At 37.9% G+C, this 23,556-nt stretch overlaps 1 protein-coding gene across 9 annotated transcripts in view; it reads right to left on the reverse strand.

Annotated features, from left to right (window-relative positions):
• The window catches only part of THADA (THADA armadillo repeat containing), a 351,338-nt gene that overhangs the window by 307,858 nt on the left and 19,924 nt on the right, over positions 1-23,556 (reverse strand). For all 9 annotated transcript variants that reach the window (XM_073022941.1, XM_038006864.2, XM_073022942.1 and 6 more), the window contains 8 exons: positions 22,392-23,083; positions 20,865-21,043; positions 19,754-19,909; positions 18,258-18,380; positions 14,560-14,683; positions 8,159-8,310; positions 4,311-4,521; positions 169-304 (listed from right to left, as the gene is read on the reverse strand). In XM_073022941.1, coding sequence (XP_072879042.1) covers positions 169-304; positions 4,311-4,521; positions 8,159-8,310; positions 14,560-14,683; positions 18,258-18,380; positions 19,754-19,909; positions 20,865-21,043; positions 22,392-23,083 — 1,773 coding nt within the window. The remainder of the gene's footprint in view (positions 1-168; positions 305-4,310; positions 4,522-8,158; positions 8,311-14,559; positions 14,684-18,257; positions 18,381-19,753; positions 19,910-20,864; positions 21,044-22,391; positions 23,084-23,556) is intronic.

A 23,556-nucleotide genomic window follows, 5' to 3' on the forward strand; every position in this document is an offset into this window, starting at 1 on the left:
TATGTGAGACATAAAAATACACGCAGATATGTATGTTTTTAAATCTGATTTTCAATTTTATTCAAAGCAATAGACTGCATGCCTTTCCCAGGATACATTCCAACAAGAGGTTAAAGCTCAGAAATGAATGGATTTCTGAGACAGGAAGGTAGCTATGGAAATCCTTACTTTAGAGATAACTTCTGCAAAGCTCCTGTTATACAGTGGACACGCCCATACATTGGAAATGATGCTGCTGCCTGAAGCAGAGAATTTTCAGCCTGATACACTTCTTCCTCAAGATTTTCCATCAAGCATTTGATAACTAGAAAAAGCAAACAAAATCAAAGTAATGTCAATTTTAAAACATTTGTAAATATACAAATAGCAGAACAGTTCCCATTAATATGCCCAACTCAAATGAACTTTACACTAGAGTTTTTTTAATCAAAAAGAGATCTTTCAAGGTTATCCAACAGGGTTGCTCATTTCTAGTTAAGGCAGAACTCAGTGTCTTTCCCTAAACTGCCTGTATCCATTACAGCATTCACTCTTAGTCCTTCCTCCTAAACATCCTCTCACTAGGATATCAAACCCAAGGCTGATGTGGTATCTGCTCATTGGACAGCAGATGGCTTTCAAATTAAAAAAGAAAAAAAAAGAACAGTTTTTTTGAAAAGTAATTCATATACCACAAAATTCACACATTTGAAGTATACAATAGTTTTTACTAGTCACATATGTACAACCATCACCATAATTAATTTTAGAACATTTTCACTGCCCTCCTGCCACCAAACCAAAAAAAAAGAAACTTACCCGTTAGCAGTCACTGCTCTCCTTGCACCTCTACCCTTCTCCAGCCCTAGAGGATCATATATTGCATGATTCCATTTATATGATCCGTCCAGAGCAGGCAAATCTATAGACAGAAAATAAACTAGGCAACCACTAGTTTATTTTCTGTCTATAGATTTGCCTACTCTGGACGGATCACATAAATGGAATCACACAATATGTCATCTTTTGGAACTGGCTTCTTTCACTTAGCAAAATGTTTGCAAAGTTCATCCATGCTGCAGCATGTATCAATACTTCATTCCCTCCTATAGATGAGTAATAGTTCACTGTATAGCCATACCACATGGACATACTACATTTTATTTATCCAATTATCTGTTGATACACATGGATTGTTCCCACTTTTTGGCTACTATGAATAATGTTGCTATAAACATTCTTGTACAAGTTTTTGTTTAGATGTATGTTTTCATTTCTCTTAGGTATATGCTTGTCGTGGACTACATGTTTGTGCTCCCTCCCCCACCCCAATATTGGTATGCTGAAGCCCTAATCCCCAACGTGATAATCGAAGACGGAGACCTTGGAAGGTAATCAGGTTTAGATAAAGTCATGAGATTAGGACCCTCATAATGGGATTAGTGTCCTTATAAGAACAAAGACCAGAGCTTGCTCTCTCTTCCTGCCATGTGAGCACACAGCAACATGGCCATCTGAGAGTCAAAAAGAGGCCCCTTATCAGGAACTGGAAACTTGATCTTGGAATTCTCTGCCTCTAAAATTATGAGAATAATGGTCTCTGTTTAAGCCACTTAGTCTATGGTATTTTGTTATAGCAGCTCGAGCTAAGAGTAGAACTGCAGGGTCACATGGTAACTCTAGCCTTTTGAGGAACGGTCAGACTATTTTCCAAAGCAGATACAGCATTTTAAAATCCCACCAACAGTCTATGCGGGTTCCACTTTCTCCACATCCTCATCAACACTTGTCATCATCTATTTTTTAAATTATAGTCATCCTATGGGCTGTGAAGTGCTTCCTCACTGTGATTTTGACTTGCATTTCTACAAAGGCTTTTGATGCTGAGCACTTTTTCATGTGCTTATTGTTCATGTGTATACCTTTTTTGGAAAAATATCTATTCAGATTCTTTGCCCATTTTTAAAATTTGGTTATGTCCTTTCATTAGTGAGTTGTAAAAGTTCTTTATATATACTAGACAAAAGTCCCTTATCAGACGTAGGATTTGCAAATATCCCATTTTTCAGACTTTTTCAATGTCTTAATGGCATCATTTCACATACAAGTTTTAAATTTTGACGAAGTCCAATTTATTTTTTGTTTCCTTTTGTGGCTTATACTTTGGAAGTCATGACTAACCACTGGTTAATTCAAGATCACAATGATTGACATCCATGTGTTCTTCTAAGAGTTTTATAGTTTTAGCTCTTCTATTACGTCTTTGATTTCTTGTGAGCTAATTTTTGTACATGGCGTAAGGTAGTGAATCTAATTTCATTCTCTTGCATGTACATGTCCAGTTATACCAGTATAACAGACGTCTCCCCTAATGCCTTGGAAGGAGAAGGTTATATTCCAAATATTAGATTTGTGTAAAAACAGCAAATCATTATCATTCAGAATGTATTAAAAACTCCTAAAAATCAATAAGAAAAAGACAATCCTACAGAAAAACTGGACAAAGGACATCAAAAAGGCATTGCATTGAGGGGGAAAAGTAAATGGCTTATAAACATGGGAAAAAGTAATTATATTAGTAATCAGAAAAATGTAAGATGAAACCACAATTAAATAGTATTTTATATTACACAAAATTTTAAAATCTGACAACAGCAAATTATGGTGATGATGTGATGCAATACAAGTCTCAGAATTTGCTGGTGAAAGTGTAATTTAAAAGCCTACTTGGCATCATCTCATAAAGCTCAAGATGCACATACTTTGTGACCAAATTATTCCATTTGTTTACCACAAACTCTTAGATATGTGCATTAGAAGATATATTAATATATAGGCTGAGTACCCCTTATCTGAAATGTTTGGGACAAGAAGAGTTCAGATTTTATATTTTTTCAGATTTTGGAATATCTGCACCATACTTTGAACACCCCAAATGTGAAAATCCGAAATTCAAAATGCTCCAATGTGCATTTCCTTTGAGTGTCATGTTGGTACTCAAAAAACTTTGGATTTTGGACTATTTCAGATGTTGGATTAGGGATGCTCAACCTATATGTAAAAGATCTATATGAGAATGTTTACATTGGCATTATTTATTTAGGAAAAAAAATCCATCAACAGGAGAACGGATTCATAAATTGTGGTAAATCTGTATAATATATACAGTAAGTACTACTGAGAAAATTCAGTGTCATGTAAAACTGAATAATATATAATACATATGCCAGAGGCAATATTATTAAAAAAAAAAAACAAGATAAAAATATAAAATACAGCTAGGATAAAGGAAAGGCTTCAAAGATATGGGTGTTATTGTATGACTACGGTAAGTGTGATCACCTAGCTTGTTAACAAAACTTGTGAACTTTTTACATATTTATATATTACATGTATATATACTTAAGTCTTCTATGTTTAAATATTCTTTGTATGTTTGAAATATCTCATAAAGTCCTAAAATCTCTTGAATTGAAAGTCTTTATGTGAGGCATGTACTCCCTGTTCACCTCAATTGCAGTCCTCTTCCCACTGTCTCAATAGGGTCTCCTTTTAAATCCAGCCATGAAGCAATTCAAGTAGGCAAGTATCATCCTCCATGGTACTGTCATCTCTCTATCTCCAGATATCTGGCAACAATCCCATCAGAACTAACCATGGCCTCCTCTTTTCCTCCCATTACTAGTTCTCTTTTTTGTGGCTGTTTCTACCATCTTGGAAATAATAATTTTTAACTCTCTATATCTGATCTCCCTTTTCCTATTTTTTTAAAAAAATCCTTATCTGTCCTTTTTTCTAGTACAATTCCAAAATGAAGACTGACTAGCATAAAATTAAGTACATGAATCCCCAATAAATATTTGTGGAAAATCACTAGATCTGAACAATCTCAGACCATAGGTTTTGGAACTGGCTATCTGGGAAGAGAGAAAGACAGGGGTATGACAGTCAATTAAAACATAAACCCTGACAGACAAAGGAACTCTGCCTATATAGAAACAATAAAGATGGTCTGTCTCTAGTCACAGTATAATTTACGCAGGAAAAAAAGCAAACTTTTGGTGGAGAAAGAGGTCATTCTCATTTAAAAGGAACTTTATTAATAAATATTTGTATATGTGCTTATTCAACATAAATCTTCTGTTTAGAAAGAAGTATTATAGCTGAGTAAACTGTTCATTTGCATAATAAGAACCCACAGTGCTCTTATATGCTGATAAACTTTTAAATAAAAAGTCACGAAGTATATGTCTAACCATTAAATATTCTAGCCAAATGAATACTGACAGAGTAAGATACCAGTTTTGATAAGAGCAAACATCAATACAAACCCATTAATGTGTTCCTTTCCACCACAGAAGCTGGCCTATCTCCATCACCACGTGCAACTTGCTGAGTTAAGTAGGCAGACAAGGATGACGGTAGAGCATCCTGCCAGATTAAGAAGTTCAGCAGGTAGGAAGCTGTCACACAGTCGTATGGTTTGGTGCTTGTGCTGAGTGCCAATGCTGCCTGAAATAAGCCTTGCAGTTTCTCTGAATCCTAGAATAAAGCACAGACTCAGTAACTGTCAAATTAAAGATTTCTTTAATTAAAAAAATAGTAAATTATTTAAAACAGCCTGGAGCTGGGTACAGTGGCTCAAGCCTGGAGTCCCAGCTACTCAAGAGGCTGATGGAGGAGGATTACTTGAGGCCAGGAGCTCAAGATCAGCCAAGACAACATAGTAAGACCCCATCTCAAAAAAACAAAACAACACAGGCTGGGTGCAGTGGCTCATATCTGTGACCCCATCACTTTGGAAGGCCAAGATGTGAGGATCGCTTGAGGTTAGGAGTCTTGAGACCAGCCTGGGTAGCACAGTGAGACAAAAAACTTACTCTACAAAAACTCTACAAAAAAAACTTAAAAATTAACTGCGTGTAGTGGTGCACACCTGTAGTCCCAGCAAGTCAAGAGTTTGAGAGGGGAAGATCACTTGAGCTCAGGAGTTCATGGCTACAGTGAGCTATGACTGCACCACTGCACTCCAGCCTAGGCAATAGAGCGAGACTCTGTCTCTATGAAAAAAAAAAAAAACAAAAAACACAGCCTGGCATACAACTGTAACTCAATATAAATATTAATTTCCTTTCTCCCTGAATATAGGTAAGTTTTTTATTACAGTAATTAATGATTATTAATCGGTTGGAAATAATTTCAATTGGGAAATTCAACACTGATAAAACCTTTTTTTAAAACTGCTTCTTTCTTCAGCAAAAGTGTACTTTGTCCTTTAGAATTTTGCTATGATTACAGCCAGACTATCTTCATTATTTCTAGACAGGGCAGTTCATAGTCTCTCTGGGCTGATGTTTCACCTGGGCATCATATGGCTGCCCTTCTCCCTTCCTCCTTCCTATACAGGTAGTTCACTGGAGAAAACTGCAAATCCCCTGGGAGGCTGTACCTGGCAAAACTTCGTGTGTGTAGAAAACAAAGTGATCAATTCAGCCTCAGAAATTATGCATCAGTGCTCCACACCTATATCTCATAGAAACACCCACTCACATCGCCTGTCCTAAAGAAGACAGAACAAAGGACAGTGTGCTGTTGTAGTCACGGAAAGGCACTGGGTTGACAACAGAAGACATGAGTCCTAGTCCCAACTTCAACAACTGGCAAGCTGTGTGTTCACCAGTCTGGAAGTCAGGGTTTGGCTGCTCAATAATATTCTGATTCTACTAGGATTATGCCCTATCTTATGTCAGGAGAAAATAATTATACACTCAATTTTGAAGTAGATTACAGGTCTACAAATATTTGATGATGTTTTATAATTTCACAACAGTAGATATCAAATGTGGTGATTTAAATATGTTTATTCCAATTTAAATTCTTCACCATTTGATATGTTTATTTTCTATGACCTAAATAAAAAACTTAAAAGTAGTGGCCAAAGTTCAAGTATTAGAACCAACTAAGCATCTATGCCATTTTTTAACTGACAATTAAGTCCCAGAACTGTTTTATTAACCATTAGTAAGAAAGATAATAGCCTTTAAAGTCTAAAATGTCTTTGTTCCATCATCTTAGGTAAATCGAAGTATAATATGACAAAAGATCTAGGATATGCAGCTCCACAGAAAGAAGGGGAGTAAACTAGGTGAACAGGGTAGTCGAGCTACTTATGAGAAAAATATGCCGTCAACAATACGTACGTACGCATCCTTAGAGAAATCAGGTTAGCATTCAAAAACTGCTGTAAACTTAACTATATTAAAAAATTAATTATATATTATATAAGGGATACCCAAAGAAAGACTTTGGAAATATAATATTGTGATGGTTAATACTGAGTGTCAACCTGATTGCATTGAAGGATGTAAAGTATTGTTCCTGGGTTATGTCTGTGAGGGTGCCAAAGGAGATTAATATTTGAATCAGTGGACTGGGAAAGGCATCCTCTATCTGGGTAAACACAATCCACTCAGGTGCCAGTGCAGCCAGAATAAAAGCAGGAAGAAGAACATGGAAAGATTAGACTGGTTTAGTCTTCTGGCCTACTTCTCCCATGCTGGATGCTTCCTCCCCTGGAACATCAGACTCTCCCAAGTTCTTCAGCTTTGGCTTCCTTGCTCCTCAGCTTGCAGAAGGCTATTGTGGGACCTCACCTTGTGATCGTGTGAGTCAATACTCCTTAATAAACTCTCCTTTAGATATACATCTATCCTATTAGTTCTGTCCCTCTAGAAAACCCTGATACAAATATATAATTAATAATTTAAGTCTTGAATGCCTATTCCTTTAACTATTTTACTAATCTGCAAGCCAGACAGAGAGTATAAGCAAAGTCCTATAGCAAACCACAGGTGGTACTAAATTTCTTGAATTCTATGGCTAGTGTCACTATACCAAGCACAGGTTTATCAAATTTAGAGATGCAGAGGTCCCCTAAGCCCCTTAGTGATGCAAGGGTTAAGTCTTTCACATTTATGCCATAATATGCCTTCTCCATCCAGGTACTCTCAAAATATTTACCAAGAATGAGGCATCACTATTGACAAAATATGAGGTGACGTGATGAATGATAAGGTGAGGAGGGGCAGACAGAGGAAGAGAAAATCTCCTCTTTAAAACCTGTGTATGGTAACAAAAGTTAGCAGCCTGAGCACCAGGGAACTTTCTGCTCACAAGGGCACCTGAAAAATCATAGGCATCGGTAGATGCTGTACAGCAACTTCCAATATGGACCCAAGTCAAAAAAGACAGCTGTTCTGAGAGATAGATAGATAGATGTTCTACATAGCCATCTAGAAGCCACAGAAACAGATACTACCCTCTCTGGCATGTGATCCTACAGAATCTCACTGCATCTACAAGCTACCATGCCCTAAACACAGCTGAACAACCACAGCCTAGACCATGGCTCAGCTGCAGCAGGCACCCTCGGCCTTTATAGAGCTCTAATAGAAAGCCATAGCTAAGCTCCAGAACCAGTACTCTGCTGGTGACCCAACAGCCCCAGGAGAAGCCTCAAGGGCAGAGCTAAGAGCCTGGGTCTGGAAGTCCCCTGCAGACTCATCCCCATGCAATGTGTTCACTTCCAACCCCATCTTTAATTCCTGCCCCAAAGCGGGAAGAGCAAGGTGTCAGGAAGAATGGAGGGGCTGGGGATGAGGTAGAGCACCCAGGGACTGTTGTTAACCTCAAGTACTCGGTAAGTTTCAGTCTCAGTTTAGCTATTGCTGGTTGAAAAACCAGAAACATCCTCTCTACCTCATTTACACTCAGTTTCTCAAGTGTATGAAAAAAGGAGATTATCTCAAAAAATGCAAGTTACTGTAAGCGATGTGTTCTGATCGAATATTACATGTCCAAGGAAACAGGGGAAACCACAGTTAACTAAAATCTACCAATAATCTGGTAAACAATAAAACCTACCACCTCCTACACCTCCCTTTTTATCAAAGCAATAAAAACAGCAAAGCTCACTGATTTGGGCCTTATTTACTTTTTGATATTTCCTCCTTTCCCACCAACCCCAAAATAGTAGAGAGGTGTTAATGATAATTGAAAGAAACAGTCCAAACACATGAGAAGGCAGACGCAAAGTGCATGAAAAATCCTCAGATTGCTTTATCTGCTGATAGAAAGTGTCCATGCATATACCACATTTATACTAGAAAAGTCCTGATACCTGAAAATGTACAGCTGTTTTTGATAACTTCATCAGAAGATCAAATGCTAACATTTTCACATCTTCAAAAGTGCTGGTAAAACATTCCATTAGTGCTTGGAAACGACCAACATCAATATCATGATTCAGCTGATATACTGTATAAATTCTACCTAAAAATATTTTTAAAACAAAAAGATTTAAAAGTGAACAAAAGAAAATCAATCTTCTGAAGTTATTTGACCAAATTTATAGAAAATTAGTACCAAAAAACCACACTTCATACTTTACCCATGATAGCATAAAAGAGTAACTTTTCCACCAGTTTATTTCTTAAAATGACAAAATAAGTACCACAGTTCTCCAAATTAAAAAAGATTTTAAACCATTCCATTATCTTTCAAAAGATATTATATAAAAGATTCCTAAGTTATTGTTAAAAATAAACAAAAACAAGTAAATTTAGAAACACATCTTTTAAAAAATCTTAATAAAACTTCTTGACCTAGAATACAAAGTCCTGGCCGGGCTCAGAGGCTCACACCTGGAATCCCAGCACTTTGGGAGGCCAAGGCTGGTGGATCACCTGAGGTCAAGAGTTTGAGACCAGCCTGGTCAACAGAGTAAAACCCCGTCTCTACTAAAAATACAAAAATTAGCCAGGCGTAGTGGCACATGGCTGTAATCCCAGCTACTTGGGAGGCTGACGCAGCAGAATCACTTGAGGCCAGGAGATGGAGGTTGCAGTGAGCCGAGATCACATCAGTACACTCCAGCCTGGGCAACAGAGACTTGGTCTCACAAAAAAAAGAAGAAAAAAAAAAAAGCAAAGTCCTACTGTATCTTAGAATGAACTGACACAGAATGATCAGTATGATGACATATCCTGACAGACTTACTGGGAGTCAAGGATAAAGAAGGAATCTATTGGCCATTCAGGGAAGAGCTCAATTCATCTACAAAATGGAAAAAATTAGACTGGCTGCACTCGTCCCTATAACACGTAGTGCTAAAAGATAAGGAAGCAATGCTTACAAAATCCTCAGGGAATGAAGGTGTGAAGAACTTTGCCTATCAAACTCTTATTCAAGTACAAGAACAATAGAAACATTTTATAATATGCAAGAAATTAAGAACTACTTATCTCCAGAAACTTTTGGTGAAAAAGAAATTTCAGCCAACCAAGGGATGAAAAGAAAAATTATCCTAAAGAATGATGGCAATCATTGACTCCACTTAACTCTAGGATGAAGACTCAAGAACTGTGGAAAAATAGGGTTTCACGGCAAAATGTGAAGAACACTTAAAAACATTTCACAAGTGAACTCCTAAGGAAAACGGAAACATTCTTATGCTTACTTAATTTGAGGAATATAAATTGGGATACAAATTTCTCATTTAATGTTAATTTACAAGTTAGCACAACCCTATGAAATTCCTAGAGCCGACACCTGAGATTTTTGTTACTTCCTTAACAACTCTGTTCAGATTTGCTTCTTGTTTTCCAATCTGACTGCTTTTTATTTTTTTCTTGTATAACTGCTCTGGCTAGAACTTTCAGTACAACAGTGAACAGCAGTGGTGACAGTGGGCATCTGTGTCTTCTTCCTGATCTTAGGGCAAAAGCTTTCAGTTGCTCACCACTGAGTGTGATGTTACCTGTGGTTGTGTTACAAATGTCCATCATCTTGTCCTTCCTATTCCTAGTTTTGCTGTGTTCATTTTTTTAATCATAAAAGGGTACTGAATTTTGTCAAATGCTTTTTCTGCATAAATTAAGATGATCACATGGTATTTCCACCTTCATTTTAATGTGATGACATTGACTATTATTCTTAAGTTGACCCACCCTTACATTCCTGGGATAAACTCCACTTACTCATGGTATAAAATACTTTTAATATGCTGTTGGATTTGGTTTGCTAGTATTCTATTGAGGGTTTTTGCCGCTATATACATAAAGGATATTGGTCTTTCATCTTCTTTTTCTTTTCTTTTTTTTTTTGAAATGAAGTCTCGCTCTTGTCACATAGGCTGGAGTGCAATGGCGTGATCTCGGCTCACTGCAACCTCAGACTCCCGGGTTCAGGCGATTCCCCTGCCTCAGCCTCCTGAGTAGCTGGGATTACAGGTACCCGCCACCACGTCCGGCTAATTTTTTTTATTTTTAGTAGAGATGGGGTTTCACCATGTTGGCCAGTCTGGTCTTAAACTCCTGACCTCAGGTGATCCACCAGACTCGGCCTCCCAAAGTGGTGGGATTACAGGCATGAGCCACCACACCCGGCCGGTTTTAAGTGTCTTTGGTTTTGGTATCAGGGTAATGATGGCCTTATAAAACGAGGTAGGAGGTGTTCCCTTCTCTCCAATTTTTTGAAAGAGTCTGAGAAGGACTAGTGTAATTCTTCTTTCAATGTTTTGTAGATTTCACCGGAGAAGTCACTCGCCCTAAACTTCCTCTTCTCTCCTTCTGTGAGCCTTCTGAATACTGATTCAATCTCTTCTTAAAGGTCTGCTCACATTTTCTATTTCTTCTCAAGTCAGTAATTGTCCTGTTTCTAGAAGCTTGTCCATTTCATGTAGATTATCTAACTTGGTGTTACAACTGTTCACTGTATTGTCTTATAATCATTTTTATTTCCGCAAACTTAATAGAAATGTTCCTACTTTCATTTCTGATTTTAGTTGTTTGTACTGTCTTTCTTTTATCTTAGTCAGTTTAGCAAACTTTGTCTATTTTGTTGATCTTTAAAAACACAACTTCTGGTTTCGTTATTTGTGTTGTTTTTCTATTCTCTATTTCGTTTATCTTTGTTCTAATCTTTTTGTTTCCTTCCTTTTAAGTTCTTCTCTTCTAATTGCTTGAGGTAAAAAGTTAACTTGGTTATTAATTCAAGATCTTTTAACGTAGGCATTTACAGCTATAACTTTCCCTATAGGCACTGCTTTTGCAGCATTGTGTAAGTTTTGGTATGTTGTATTTTTGCTTTCACTCATCTCAAAATATTTTCTAACTTCCTTCATTATTTATTCTTTCATCCATCAGTTGTTTAAGAGCTTTTTTCAAATTTGAAGCCCTTTATGACACCACTGTATGAAGACACTAACACTCTCCAGCCTCCTAGGTCTTCTATATATCCCCCTTATCTTCTTGAAATATTTTCCATAGAACTTATCTACATCTTGTACATACATAATCTACATAATCTTGCATCTACATAATGTAATAATATATACAAATTCTATGTATTACTTGTTCATTCCTGTCTCCCTTCACTGAAACATAAGCTTCAAAGGAAGAAGCACCTTGTTTGGGACAGTGAATATCCTTGGCTGCTTGACATATAATAAGCACTAAATTAATATTTGCTGAACAAATCATTTTAATCTAATTGTAGAATTTTATTACCATCAATATTGTGGCATTTGATTCCACATAAGAAAGATGCATGCAACTTATTCTTCTTGGTCTAGGAAAGGCAGAAACCATTTGACTAATCTGAAATCAGAGTCCTATCACTGAAGTTCTTGAGATGATAATGAAGGATGAATTTACATCTCCTATCCTGTACTTCACAGTCAAGGTTCTTAAGTCTCCTTTAAAAGTAATGGCTACAGTATGGCTTGCTCCATTTGCATTACCTCCCAGTTGTCTAACATAATTACAATGGCATAAGTCACTGCCCAATTACATGAAACTCATACATTAGGAAGATGACTCAGGGTTTTCATTTTTAAAGTACATTTAAATGTTTTAAATTACTCTCTTGACTGAAAAATTATAGGTACGCTTCAGCCTAGTTTTAATTCCCACACACTCAGGTGCAGCTACAACTACATCAAATGCGCAGGAAACTTTTTGTTATATGATTGAAGTAATCAATCACTCTGAGGTAAAAATTTATTTTCTAAATTAAGTTGAAGTACTACTGAAATTTTATGAACTGACGGGAGACTCCTGCATTCACTGAATGCTGTAACAAATTACCACATACTTGGTGGCTTAAAACCACAGAAATCTATTCTCTCACAGTTCTGGAAGCCAGAAGTTCAAAATCAAGGTGTCAGTAGGGCCATGCACTCCAGAGCCTCTAAAATCGGTTCCTTGCCTCTTCCAGCTTCCAGCAGCTACAGGCATTCCATGGCCTGGAGCCATATCACGCCAATCTCTACCTACGCTGTCACACTGCCTCCTCTTTGGTTTGTCAAATCTCTCTCTGCCTCTGTCTTGTAAGGATACTTGTGATGACATTTTTGGTCCATCAAGATAATCTAGATATCTCACCTCAAGATCCTAAACTTAAGAACATCTGCAAGGACCCTTTTTCCACGTAAAGTTTGCATTCACAGCTTCTTAAGGATTTGATGTGGATGTGTTTTGGAGACCATTTTTCAGCCTGCCATCCCCACTTGAATAAGGTGATCATATTTCTTACATAAATACTGTAACAAGCCAATATCATCAATACTCTAAGAGGATGCCCTGTGAAAAACACCATATCACCCATACAACATTGCTGCAAAAATGTACAACATGAATCAAGTCATCAGGAAACAATGAGACAAACCCCAATTGAGACATATTCTTCCAAAATGTTAATATCATAAAACAAGAAACTTTCCAGATTAAAGGAAGCTAAAAAGAGGCATAACAACAAAACGCAATGCATGATCTAGGGTTGCTTCCCAGATTGTGGGAAGTTAGTTTTTTGTTCTATAATATAAAAGGCCATTTGTTGGGACAATTGGCAAAATTTAAATATGGACTGCATATTCGATTAAAGCATTGTATCAACATTCAAGTTCCTAAATTTGATCATTGTGTTATGGTTATAAAATTAATAAAAGACACAGATACAGCAAATATTGCAAAATATTAATAACTGATGAATCGGCCGGGTGCAGTGGCTCATGCCTGTAATCCCAGCACTTTGGGAGACTGAGGAGGGCGGAAAACCTGAGGTCAGGAGTTCGAGACCAGCCTGACCAATATGGTGAAACCCTAGCTCTACTAAAAATACAAAAATTAGCCAGGCGTGGCGGCGGGTACCTGTAATCCCAGCTACTCAGGAGGCTGAGGCAGAAGAACTGCTTGAACCTGGGAGGCAGAGACTGCAGTGATCACGCCACTGCACTCTAGCCTGGGCAACAGAGCGAGACTCCGTCTCAAAACAAAAACAAAAACAAAAACAAAAGATGGATCTAGGTAGAGCGTACATGGCTATTCATTGAACTAGTCTTGAAACTTTGCTGTTGATTTAAATTTTTTCAAAATAAAAACTTTTAAAAACTGATTTTCCCCAAATGAAGCAAGCCTCTATTACATTAGCTAACTGTCCTGTCAAAAAATTACACTTTGCCCAATATTTTAAAATAAAAAAGAATCCAATGATAGCGTAAAGCTCCCTCGTACTTCGGCCATTCCCTGTGAAAGAGCAGCTGAGCAGGATATTTTCCTGTTTGACCACAGTCAAGGAAGACTGAGCACAAGCAAGAAATCCCGCATTATAACACATATACACGGAAAAAAGAATCATTTTGGCAGGGCACGGTGGCTCATGCCTGTAATCTCAGCACTTTCGGGGACCAAGGCAGGCAGATCACGAGGTCAGGAGATCAAGACCATCCTGGCTAACACGGTGAAACCCCATCTCTACTAAAAACACAAAAAATTAGCCAGGCGTGGTGGCACGTGCCTGAAGTCCCAGCTACTTGGGAGGCTGAGGCAGGAGAATCACTTGAACCCAGGAGGCGGAGGTTGCAGTGAGCCGAGACCATGCCACCGCACTCCAGCCTGGGTGACAGAGCTAGACTCTGTCTCAAAAGAAAAAAAAAGGAATAATTTCTTGTCAAAAAAGAAAAAACAAACAAAAAAAAAGATCTGAAGAGGGAACTGAAATTTCACCCTCTTGAGAACCACACAGAAGGAAAAACAAAGGGTATCATTAAACCAGAACACTTGGAAATTACAGCCTCATGTTGTCTTTCCGAAACCAGATTGAGGCATATGAAACAGATAGTATGTAAGGGAAACCACATTTTAACCACAGAGCTCACTGAGAAATATTAAATATAATAGAAGCTATTATTATTTCAAATTTTAAAACTTAAAGAACAGATTGGATACTATCTTAAAACAGCAACAAACAAACTAGGGAGGTAAGAGCTGGAACTCTTTCCATAATAAGCATAATCCATGAAAATTACACTTTGGGGTTGGCAAACAATGATCAATGAAAAGGGAGATAGTTTCTCTTCTGTCCTTTACTGGCAAATTTCATTATGTACAAGCAAGAATTACATGGTAAGAATAAAACCTCAAAGAAAGGCAACAAAACTGAAACTTCAAATAAAGCAAAATGTAGAATAAGTATGTTTTGAAAGAAAAAATATTATTTCCCATAACATTATTAAACACTTACCTTCTGGGACATGAAAAACTTCAGCTATTGAGCCTAAAATGGTTAAAGCTGAAAATCTAGTTGAGTAGGAAGATCCAGGAAACAATGCTTCGAAAAGACTGTTACAAATGGATGACATGAAATTCTTAAAAAAAAAAAAAATTACAGTAAGTATAATTACGTCACAATAGGTTATATTCATAGTATTAAACACCCTTTTAGAGTGGGTGTTTTTGTTTTTAATGTAAAAATAAAAAATTTCAAAAATGATACTGGTTGTTCATTTTGCTTAATAATTCAGGTTAGTACCCTTGACCATAAGCTATATCATGACTTTAATAAACCCTATATTTGCAGAGTCAACAAGAAGTACAATTTCTATTGTAGCCCAGACAGATGTGTACACTTTTTTTTTTTTTAAGACAGAGTCTCACTGGGTTCAACAGCCCTAGTCTTCACTGACTCTACCGAAGATCCCTGCATTCATTTCTAGGGTGAAGAACATGCAACCTTGGGGATTTATCCTTTAGGTCCCCACAAGCCCTAAGAGTTTATTAGGTTATTAATTCTATTAGGTTTCAAAGGAATAGGGCCATTACTGAAAAATATCCCAGTTAAACTACTTTTAATTATAAGTGAAACAGGATTCACATTAAAACACAACAAGGGCCAGGCGTAGTGGCTCATGCCTATTATCCCAGCAATTTGGGAGGCTGAGGCGGGCGGATCACCTGAGGTCAGGAGTTCGAGACCGGCCTGGCCAACATGATGAAACCCCGTCTCTACTAAAAATACAAAAATTAGCCCGGTGTGGTGGCGGGCGCCTGTAGTCCCAGCTACTCAAGAGGTTGAGGCAGGAGAATTGCTTGAACCCAGGAGGTGGAGGTTGCAGTGAGCCAAGATCACGCCACTGCACTCCAGCCTGCGTGAAAGAGCAAAACTCCGTCTAAAAAACACAAGATCATCCACTAGGAGGTATCATTCAAACTGTATTGTCATTTATATGCTTAAATATAGTTCTTTCCCGCAATGAGGCTGTAGCCATGATGAAGGTAGGGACCACATTTCTATGTTTGGATCCCTAGTGCTGAGCACACTATCCTACATACATAGTAACACTCAGTATATGCTCTAATCACTTTTAATGGTTCCCAGTGAAACTTCCAAATCTTCCTTGGCCTATCACTGAAAGCTATCCATTTTCAACTTGATTCTTTGGATTCACTTCCTATTACTCAAGTCCTCCATTCCCTAAGGTATTTTATGTCATTCACACCACTGAATTCACCATTCCCCGAGATCTCCCTGTACCTTCTTATCTCCAAGCCTTCGTTAAGCTAGTACTGGGGGTTGCAGGGAGAAAACACTGAGATTTTGGAGTCAAGAGCAGGTCTGGACTGGAGTTCTGACTCTACCACTTACTAGCTGAGGAAACTTACAAAGGTTATTGCACTTCACTGAGCTTCAGCTTTCTCACTTGTTAAGTGGGGATAAGAATGTTATCTCACAGCCTTTTTATTAAAGGTTAAATGAGAACATGGACATCTAACATTTTATAAATTTAAAAGGACTCTAGTTACTATCAGTTATTTAGGTATAAAATAATCTCCACTAGACTAGAAGACTTCTTTTTCAACTAATAGCCTCCTCTTCTCCCCCAGCACTTAAAGTCTATCGATTGGCACTGAGCACACCACACACTGTGCACGGCACCCACTGTTCTGACGATGTGACAGTCATGACACTATAGTGCCAAGGTCACAACCTCCAAAAGCCACAGGTGTGCCAGTAGGGAAAAAGTACCACAACCACGAGACTGACTCAGATTAAGACTCTAAGCACTAATTTTCAAAACACACATACTTATAAGCACAGACCAAGAAACCATGCATACATGAAAATTCAGAATCTCAATCCAAAAAACAGCTTTTGTATTTCCAAGTACTTAATTGAGTTTTCACAAATCGTCATTTTACCCCTTACAAAAAGAAAGTAAACGAGATATGCATTGTTAGATCTACCAATGATCTAAGAGAAACTACAAAATAACTAGGCTGGGCATAATATCCAAAATAATCCATAATGATGTTGAGAGTAGGTAGTATGTCACGCCTGTAATCCCACCACTTTGGGAGGTGGAGGCGGGGGAATCACTTGAGGTCAGGATGTCGAAACCAGCCTGGGTAACACAGCAAGAACCCACATCTACAAAAAATTAATTAATTTAAAAGAAATTTTTTTAACTGTCCCACACGCACACTGGGGGCTTCAATATATATTCTAGTCACTTTTTAAATTTTTATTTATTAATTTTTTGAAGCAGGGTCTCACTGCTCTGTTGCCCAGGATGGAGTGCAGTGGTACAATTAAGGTTCACCGCAGCCCTGACCTCCTGTACTCCAGCAACCTTCAAGCCTCAGCCTCCTGAGTATCTGGGACCACAGATGCGCACCACCATGCCCGTCTCAAGGTTTTTTGGTTTTTTTTTTTAATAGAGATGGGGTCGTGCTATGTTGCCCAGGCTAGTCTTGAAGTCCTGGGCTCAAGTGATCCTCCTGCCTCAATCTCCCAAAGTGCTGAGATTACAGGCATGAGCCAGCGCCAGTCGCTTTTAATGACTCCCAGCAAGGCTTTGTAGAGAGATACATAGTTACATCACTTCTCAGCCTTTTGGCTAAGATCAAGTGGAGAAATACAAACTACAAAGAGCTTTTTCATTTAATCCTCAAATCAATCTTTTGAGAAAGGTTACTAATTCTGCTTATAGTTGATGAGACTCAAGTCAGCCAACTAATAAGTGGCAGAATCAGGAGTAAACCTATGTCTTTAAAATTCAGGTTGTGACTTCCCAATCTTCGTCATTGAGATTTTAAGAAGTCAAGCTGATTTTAGCCTTTGAATAGAAATATTCTTTGTTTGATGGCTTTTTATCTTTTAAATACAAAACTGAAAACCAAGGGCATCCATAATAATGTTTAGAGTAAGTAGTGAGCATGTCATAGTTCAAATGTATCATTAATCTATTTATCTACCTCTTTCTCAAAATAAATAGGTAAGTTCTGTCTTCTATCTGGGCCTGAGGAGAAAAAAAGGGTCTGCTTCTCAAAGGCTAGATTTGGGGGAAGAATAGTGAAAAGCTCAATCTGTTCTGCTGAAAAGAAATTCAAGATTGTCAAGCTAAGCCCTGGCCCAGACTGGAGCTGCTGTACCTGGGTTTCCATCCATTTCATTAACACAATGCCCTAAAATCCAGCCCTACTCTTCAAGCTCACTCCAATGTAAAACAGACAGCAAGCTCCCTCCACAGCTGGACCATGGGCCAAGAGTCATTAATACCAAGCCTCTGTAAGTCATGTCAATCTAACGAGAAAACAGGCCCAGCAACAGCAGTCTTCTGCCCTGGAGAAGGACGGAGTTCAGTACTATCAATTACCCTTCTGTTAAAGTACTAAATTCATCTGGCCCACATGAGCTGAAAGTGACTGGGGTTAGCCCACTAACGTCATTCTGTAACAGTCCTCCTGTACAACACTGGTTCCATAACCCAGGCTACATCAAGTAGCGCACCAAAGCAGAAGAAACAGGTAATACTCAGCCTGAAGGAAAAAAAGCAGAGAAACACAATTCACCGAAAGACTTCCATTTATTTCCCTTTAATGCTTATTCATTATACTTTTTAATTTTTAAAAAAAGTCTATGTTTAGAACTATATCACCTACCTTATACTGCTGTAAAGAAACAGAAGGGTGCTGTTTGGTTAACTCCTTCTCTGGTTCATGTTTGGATTTATTCTGCTCCAATTTATAAAGTACCTGAGAACTTTCCTGTATTCTACAAAACAACTTTTGAGACAAAGAAAATGAAGCGGAGGTGAGCCACACATTAAATTTAAATGTCAGCCTGAGAGGCAAAATCTTTTTTTTTTTTTTTTTGAGATGGAGTCTGGTTCTGTCGCCCAGGCTGGAGTGCAGTGGCCGGATCTCAGCTCACTGCAAGCTCCGCCTCCCGGGTTTACGCCATTCTCCTGCCTCAGCCTCCTGAGTAGCTGGGACTACAGGCGCCCGCCACCTCGCCCGGCTAGTTTTTTTGTATTTTTTAGTAGAGACGGGGTTTCACCGTGTTCGCCAGGATGGTCGCGATCTCTTGACCTCGTGATCCGCCCGTCTTGGCCTCCCAAAGTGCTGGGATTACAGGCTTGAGCCACCGCGCCCGGCCAAGGCAAATTCTTTAGAATAAAACGTCAGGCAAGGAGAGCACTGATTTTTAATCTCTTAATATTTTATAACGTTTCTTTTTGATGAAAAATAATTTTTATGCCAAAAACAAAGTTATTATTGCAAAGCAGAATACTATCATTAAACCACAGTTCTATTTCCTTTAAGTTGGCACAAACCTGAAGATGATATAGTCATTTCCCTACTCTACCAATTCTTCACCCCATAAATGTGTTGCGCAATTAATTCAAGTTGGATTATTTGATAATGATCACTTTATGAGGTGCTTAAAACTATAAAAATGCAAGGGCATTCTTTCTCCCGTTACCAATTTTTCTTAAAACTACCTTAACTCCAGCATTAGATTTTTTCTTTACAAAAAAGAACCCAAGGTTGATTTACTACACCAAAATGAAAGGCCTTTTGGACATGTGTGGTGGCTCATGCCTATAACCGCAACACTTTGGGAGGCTGAGGTGGGAGAACCACTAGAGCACAGGAGTTTAAGACCAGCCTGGGCAACAGAGTGAGATCCTATCTCTTTTTTTTTCTTTTTTTTTTTCTTTTTGGAGACTGAGTCTCGCTCTGTCACCCAGGCTGGAGTGGTACAATCTCGGCTCACTGCAACCTCCGCTCCTAGGTTCAAGCAATTCTCCTGCCTCAGCCTCCCAAGCAGCTAGGACTACAGATGCACACTGCCACGTCCGGCTAATTTTTTTGTATTTTAGTAGTGATGGGGTTTCACTGTGTTGCCCAGGCTGATCCTGAACTCCTGAAAAAAAATGGTGAGGGGAGGGGTGTGTGCTTTCCACTCTGGATTTTAATCCCAAATGTAAGCTTTATGGAATCAGAGAACAGGTCATAGAAGGGCCATCATGAACAGAGGCGGTAGCCCAATTCCATGACCATTCCCACACGCTCCCAAAATCTGGGCTCTTTTTAAAAACCATTTCCCAAACAAAGTTCACCACTTCCCTATGCCTTCTGATGGGAAATTCTACCTTTTTAAGAAGTGAACAGATCTGTTGCCGCACTCCTGGAGACTGGCTGTTAAGATTGTATGTAATAAAGAACTGAATCCACTGCATTTCTTCCATGGAAACAATTTCTGTGCTTCGATTACTTTCACAAAGCAAGCCTAATGTATCTATCCTTACCTAAAAAACATCAAGCAATAAAACATTAATTTTCCAAGAAAAAAGCAAAACCTAAATCACTTGAATTGTTTAATTACTTACATAGGCTACAAAAGGAAAAAAATAAACTTCAGTTCACCAATAGGTACCTTAGAAAGGTTTCTTAATCTCAAAGATCCTAGTGTTATTTCCTATACAATTTTTTTATTAAACGTGTAAATTGGGGATTTATAAAATGCAACAATCAAAGATTTTTATTCCATGGTAATGCTCAGCTTCATTCCTTTTTCTCTTTTTTTCCAGTGACCCCCTTTACCCCATCACCTCACTCTTAAATTACTGCCAGGCACTTCTAACTGGTTTCCTGGTTTCTTTCTGCTCCCACTCTGGAAATTCATGTTTCCACTAATGTAATTCCTTGCTGAAAACAGAGTGGCTTTGGTTTAGCTTCATAAAACCAGCTGGTGCCTGGGAACCAATGAAGTCTTTAGCCTAACATTAGACCTTTCCAAAAAATGTCCAAAACACTCCACCCCTGATAAGCAATGTTCTTACTCATCCTCCAGACCTTGCTCATTTGGGTCCCTCCATTTTGTATGCTGCTCCAAGGCTTCCTCTTTTCTAATCGTATCTATCACTTTCCTAATCAAGCACTACCTGCTCTGATCAGTCTCTTCTGAGCCTCCCAAGCAAGTCCTTATGTATTTAAGGGCACATGATGGCACGCTTGTATCTGTACTGTCAGTTCTAAGAGTTTCCAGTTGTTTTATGCAAGTTTTCTTACATCCTCAACTAAACTTGCAGTAGCCTGAAGAAAGTGTCTACTGAAAGTTTAGTTGGGAGACTAGGGTTTCTACTCATTCTCTTTATGAACCCCCTAAAACAGTGCAGGACATAATGTAGGGGCCTCTACATTGAACTGCTACATGAAAGGGATCTACTGCACCTACAAATCCAGGTAATTTTCTTTACTTACTTGACAATGCTGATGAATTAAGCCTTGCTTTATTCTTGCACCAGACACGAGGTTCTCCCAGGTATCAGTAGCAGACTGAAGATGTCCATGAGCTCTAGCTATTCGCAGACATGCCATCAAAGCTCCCAGAGCCCCCCTGCTATTACAAGACCCTAAGGATGGGAAAGATTGCTCTTGTCCTGAAAGCACAGTAAGAAAGACCATTACCATATTATGCAATGACTACTATAATTATCAGCTGCTAATTTTCATGTTTCCAATTAACATTTTATTTCAATAAATGAAAATCACATTTTAAACTCATTTCTAACATAAATTAAAGTTCCTATTCTAAAATAAATCATTATTTAAAATGATTTGTCCTTTTGTCAATCGTTTCAGGTAAGCATAATTCTCTTATTGTTAACACAAACAAATCATTATTTACCTGCTAACATTTTTACTTTTTCCCTAACACTTAGAAAATGAATCAGGAAGTAAATCAGGAAAAAAAATCAGGTGGAGAAATAAACACATCAGTGGCTACAGACTTATTATTGCTCTAAAAGTAAACACTGAACCTCTCTGCACATTTTAGAGTGACTGTTTTTCACTAGTAAAGAAGATTTAAAAAGGAACACAAACAGCCTGCTGGTTTGAGAGGCTAGCACATCAGCCATTACCAGGAAGACAGGGCAGCTTGATATAAAAATAAAGACAACCTTACTTCAGAACAGATTCTTGAATCCTGAATTTCAGATGGCTTTTCAAAAAGTCAAGAACAACTGTTGTCAAAAATTACAAAAAATGGCTTATTTTCACATACAGGAATCAAATTTTCCTGCTACCTCATGGCTACTCTTTGAAGTACTGAAAGTTTTTAACAATTTTAGTTGAAAATATTTCTTAAAATCACACTGTACAATACTACATTTTTGCTTTGTTAAACAATATAATAATTTTAAGATTTATACGATGTGTCATGATCATCACTTTACACATCCTGAATTATGCTTGAATTTGCAGTGATTCCTGTAGGGTTTGTGAGTTTCAATGGGATGTCTACCCCTATTGTAAGTAACTATAGATGGCTATTTCTTGAGATCATGCCTCTGAATTTTGTCACTTCCCCAGAGAAAAGAACTTGCTACTGCCAAGTTACCTGTCTTTAACCTTGCCTAACACAATTTTTAATTATTGTCTCAATCACTTGAATAAGCACATTATATAAGACACACAAACTTTTATTCCAGTAATACAACAAAATAAATTCAGAACTTGAAAAAATGAATTAAAACCTTGTAATAAAGGAAAGTTTATCATTGTAAGTAGAATTATTCTTTAGCTTGTAGAAATGACTTCAGCCAAAAAACTCCATTCAGCTTTATACAGGAACATTCGTTTCAAACTGAAACATCTATCATTAATCTCCTCCTTTACTATTTATAGAAGTGATATTTAAATTTAAATATGATTAGCATCTGCATAGCTACCTACATTTAAGTATTATAATTAGAAATTACTAAAACAAAAATGCATTTTTCTTACCAGTTTTAGCATCAATAGAAGTCTGAAGAATCTTTACCATGTACTGTAAGCTTTCAGGGCTGTAACTTAGTAATTTTGGCAAGTAATAATCAATCACGTAAGATTTTTGATCCAAGTTTCCTTCACACAGTATAAAAAGGAGAGGAGAAACCCAAGTCTCATGCCACTGGTCAATCCAAGAACTCTCAGCAGTCTGGGATTTCAAATGACTCTTATGATTTTTAAACATGGTTTCCAAGAGGTCACTTGCATAAGGTACCAATGACTGGTCCCCCATCACCTCTAAGATTTGAGATGGAATAGTTTTATCTATAGCCAGAATATGTTCAATTCCTATGCACTCTACCAAACAACCAAGGCACATGTACTTTCCTTTAATATGCCATTCCAATCGCAGAAGACTCTCAGTTAGTTTCACAAAGAAAGGATCAGGGACCAAAACTGCACCTTCCACAGTGAGCCGGTGCATTTGGAGAAGGTTTTTGAACATGATTTTGGTTTGGTGTCTTAGAGCATCCAATGGATGTTCCCAATGGGTATAGACATATTCCAAAAGTCTCCCAACTATACTTGAATTCCCATTCAGGCTGTCCCTTAGGCTGGGGGAACTTGATTCAAGGACTTGTATGGCTGAATTAGTCCAGGATGCCATGATTCTTGACAGAAACATTTCCAGCGTTGGCTCTTTAATCCTGAAGGAAAACAAGCCATGATCCATTATTGTAAACTGATTAGTAAAAGAAATTTCATTTTAGAACAATTTAGACTTTAAAAATATTAAATACAAAGAATGAGCACAAATTTCAATTATTAAATTTACAAGAACAAAAAACTACAAGTAAAGACAAAACCGATCTCAAATTTGTGTATGAATCTTTTTACCTTGTAAAAAGTAATCCAGAAAGGAGTTCAAGACCAGCCTAAGCAATATAGTGAAACCCCATCTCTATAAAAATTTTAAAAATTAGCTGGGTGTGGTGACACACACCTGCAATCCCAGCTACTTGGGAGCCTGAGGTGGGAGGATTGCTTGAGCTCATAAGTGAGACTGCAGTGAGCTGTGCTCACACCACTACACTCCAGTCTGGGTAACAGACTTTGTCTCAAAAATAATGATAATAGTCCAGGAAAGGACATAGGGAAATTTGGGGGATGATGGAAATAT

Source organism: Chlorocebus sabaeus, chromosome 14, assembly GCF_047675955.1.
Source record: "Chlorocebus sabaeus isolate Y175 chromosome 14, mChlSab1.0.hap1, whole genome shotgun sequence".
Classification (NCBI taxonomy): domain Eukaryota; kingdom Metazoa; phylum Chordata; class Mammalia; order Primates; family Cercopithecidae; genus Chlorocebus; species Chlorocebus sabaeus.